The sequence below is a fragment of the Clytia hemisphaerica genome, unplaced genomic scaffold, assembly GCF_902728285.1.
Source record: "Clytia hemisphaerica strain Z4C2 unplaced genomic scaffold, Clytia hemisphaerica genome assembly, whole genome shotgun sequence".
Lineage (NCBI taxonomy): Eukaryota > Metazoa > Cnidaria > Hydrozoa > Leptothecata > Clytiidae > Clytia > Clytia hemisphaerica.
The window spans coordinates 851-4,752 of record NW_027103449.1 but is presented as its reverse complement, the minus strand read 5'-3'; the positions used below and the strand labels follow the sequence as shown (position 1 = coordinate 4,752).

Below are 3,902 nucleotides of genomic sequence, written 5' to 3'. Positions count from 1 at the left end.
CGAGCAAGTCAGCTACGTGAAGCAACAAAAGCCCCTGCGGGGCAATAATTAAATTAATCAATTATTCCTGATTATTTTTTAAGCTTTAATTTTTAAAGCATTAAAAGCTTTATAAGTGCATGACATGACCTTTCTGTGGGGGCATTTAGTGAAAGCTATGACTAGTATTACATACTAGGTCACAGTGTAACACACTGAGGCGACCGCGGTCAAATCTTATGAAATTTATGAATTTGTATAGTCGGGTCGAAAAACTATGGAGTATATTGTACTTTTTCCTTTAAAACTGTTTTATCTCCGTAATACTTTGCAAATACAGAAATCTAAGGAAGATAATTACTTTTTCCGAGCGAGTGTTATTCAGAGACTTCAAAAATAGAGAAACGAGATTGTTGATTTCGTCAGCCTTCCGTGACTTTAGAGAACGGATTACCGCGCGCAAACATGCGAGATTTTTCACCATACAAAACGTCTCTGAATACACCGCTCCGCGGTCGATAAAATTTTTCGCTGAATCAGCAAAAACGGCAGATTCTTTCATTTCTTTGCANGAACAACTTCGAACAAAAATCCCAATCGAACCAATCGAAGGTAATCGAACGCGATTGAATAACTGAGATTTGATTGTCGAACGTAATCGAATCTCAATCGAACAGCCAATTCAGACTGGGTAATATTCGATTGTGTTCGATTGCGTTTGAGGTCGTTCGAGTAAGGTTCGATTAATAATAGTTGACTATGTTCGATTGGTTCGATTGATTGTAGGACCCTGCCGACGCACCGGACTGTCCGGTGTATTTGTCCGGTGGCAAAAAGTATCCTTTTGCTACACGGGACGCAATAAGTCCGGTGTCAGCCCGGTGTTGCATACAGGGAATTTTGGACGCCGGACATTCATGAAACAAAAAATTAAGAAACACCTGACGCACCGGACTGGTCATGTCCGGTGTTTTGATTGTCCGGTGGGAAAAAATATCCTTCTCCGACACCGGACATCCGATTTCCTTAAGTCCGGTGTAGAAATTGTCGGGTGGTAAAAAAATTCTCATTTTACACCGGACTTTCGCGTGTCCGGTGTTCGTTAAGTCCGGTGCGTCGGCAGGGTCCTTTGATTGTCAATAACATTTGATTGATCTTTGATTTTGTTCGATTAAGATTGGCAGTGTAGACCTAAAGCTCCAAAACAGCATCTAATAGCATGAAAACCAGAATATGATTCTTCAATCAGTCTGGGAAATCCTCTCAATTGCAAGCTTATGTTCCGAGGCCGTAAGCGCGCAATTGCACGGTTATCAAAATGGCAGAATTTTTAAGCTTGTAATTACACGCTTATCGAAATTGTTCTGAAACAGGCGGTAAGCGTTAAGCAAGATTGACGGGTGACGGCTTTTGCGGTAAGCGTGTAATTGCACACCTAAAAATTTCCTATATTTTTGACACGCAATTCCTTCCGAAAGCTCTGTTGAATTTCAAAAGCCTAGGGCAGTTTTACTCAAAATTTATCGTAGAAGAAGATTCCGTAAAAATGGATTGCCCGTTAAACCATGCCTTCGCCCGAATTAGAGAATTCTGAACACCTTGAAATCCCTAAGCAATTTCAACCGGGGCGGGAGCGGGCGTAAATTATAACCATGCAATTGCGCGCTACCGCCCTCGGAACATAAGCGTGCAATTGAGAGGATTTCCCAGACTGTCTATGGGAATAGGCCTTTTCGCCTTTCCATCCGCCATATTGAATTGTATGCAAAAATTATTGTGGCCGAATTGCCGTGGTGAAATTCCCTTAGAAAGTATGCAAAACATATGCAAAAAGAAAGTATTAATATAAAACTTACATGCATAATTAGCATTATATTTTAAAGTGTAATCTTGTAGAAGAAAGAAAATTTGCTTTCTTTTGAAAACTAAATAATCAAATTCGCCCATCTTAAACAAGCCACTTCAAAACCATAATATTAGACATAAACCAAGCTGAAAAATCACCCACTAAGGTACAAAATAATCCTTTTCGGCTGACGGTAAATTATTCTCCTGGGAATAGAACCGCCAACCAAACGATCAAATCAAAACATCGATCTGAACCCGCTGAATGCGTGACGTCATAATTACTGCTTTCAGTTTGCGTGTTTTGAAAGTTGATGTGTGTACTCCGTCTTCGTGGAATTTTTTAATGGCATGAAAACAGAATATGCAATGTCTTTAAGAACAAATTCCTAAAAGGCTTTTGTTGTTCGATAAATATTTCTTTTTGGATTAAGAAATTCCATCTTTTATTGTTCTAATGATTATAAAATTTATTTATAAAATGCTTTGTATTGTTTAGTCCAGGGTAAGTGTGCATCGATTGTGCGTTTTTGTCTAGAAAGCACCAAATTTGGTACAGAGGTACCTTAGGTGGCAAGGATCATTTTGAGACTCTGACCCACCTCCAGAACACGTGTCTGTGTATTTTACAGACCAGAATGGCCCTAGGGTAAAAAAATTTTTCACCCCTTCAAAACATGTCATATTATATATCGTTGGAAAGCATTTTTGATACTGATTCTAAAAAACATCACAACATATATCCGAAAAAGGACTGGGAACGAGTTTTGCATCAAGGAAGTAATTTACTGACCAGAAAGGCTGCCAAGCGAAAAAAAAAATTTCCGCTTCAAAATATGTCATATTATATATCGATGGAAAGCATTTTCGATACTGATTCTAAAAAAATATCACAACATATATTCGAAAAAGGACTGGGAACAAGTTTTGCCTCAAAGAAGTAATTTGCAGACCAGAATGTCTGCCCAGTGAAAAAACACTTTTTCTTTCAAAACATGTCGTATTATACATCGTTGAAAAGCATTTCTGTTAATACTATCAAAAAACATATCTGAAAATGGGCTAGGAACGAGTCTTTGCACAAAGAAGTAGTTTACAGACCAAAATTACATCGGCTCAATAGCCAAAATAAACTCAAGAACTCAACAGCGATTGTCACAGCACAGCAAGATGAGCTAAGAACGAGCTTTTTGAAATGAATTTATATCTAATTAAAAAGATTCACTGAATATAAAACGAAATAAACTAGTCGATAAAATATATTAACTATATGTGTCACGAAAAAGAGTTGATAAAATATATTTGCATGTATGTTATATCAAAAACAAGCAAAAGGTTGTTCAAGTTTTCGATATCATCAACGATCACCACAGTCTCCACCACATTTACAAAGTTCTGTACATTTTAGGTTAGCCTTTTTACATTTGCATCTACCTTTGCATCCTTTCTCTTTATTATTACAACCACATTTTACAAGCTCTTTACAGATCTTTGAGGCTTCAGGCAAAGTTGTCCATTTAACATCATATTTGTTACCATTATCATTCCAGCCCCAGTTTTCAGGCTTTGGAAGATCTTGCACTGGCACAATCGATTGACCCCAGCAGTAGCCACCTTGATATACCATGCGTTTGACCTGTTCGAAAAGAGCATCTTGTGTTGGTGGAATACATTCTAACGACCGACCTTTGATTGCAAACAGGTGTTTTCTCAAGACATTGACCTCCGTATCTTGACTCGTTCGATCGTAAAGAAGGACGATAAACCTTTCGATTGTTGGAAAGGATGATTCAACAACTTGGATCGATGGTTTTCCAATAAGTGATAGAAGACACGTTGTCAAATCATCGAACTTTTGCCATGTATTCCAAGCATTTTTCTTTTTACCTCTACCACTGAAAAACGAGACTTGATCACAGCCCGTAAGAGCATGGAAAAGTGGGAGGCATCTACTTTTGACATCACCAAGACTTTTACAAATTGAGTGGATTGGTATCATGTGGTGATTCTTACCGACACCGAAAGATATCCACAGCTCCGATATGCCAAGTTGTGAAAACATTCCAACAGCGATGTAA

The 3,902-nt window shown here is 38.2% G+C and overlaps 1 protein-coding gene across 1 annotated transcript; it reads right to left on the bottom strand.

Annotated features, from left to right (window-relative positions):
• Window positions 1-2,963: 2,963 nt before the first annotated feature.
• On the bottom strand, window positions 2,964-3,886 carry LOC136798197 (uncharacterized). The gene has a single exon (XM_067054778.1). It carries the CDS (start codon window positions 3,884-3,886, stop codon window positions 3,182-3,184), a length of 705 nt encoding a protein of 234 aa, XP_066910879.1. The 3' UTR covers window positions 2,964-3,181.
• Between the last annotated feature and the right edge of the window lie 16 nt (window positions 3,887-3,902).

Bases quoted from the DNA above. Each gene is read 5' to 3' on its own strand.
- LOC136798197 (XM_067054778.1), bottom strand. From the start codon at position 3,886: ATGTTTTCACAACTTGGCATATCGGAGCTGTGGATATCTTTCGGTGTC.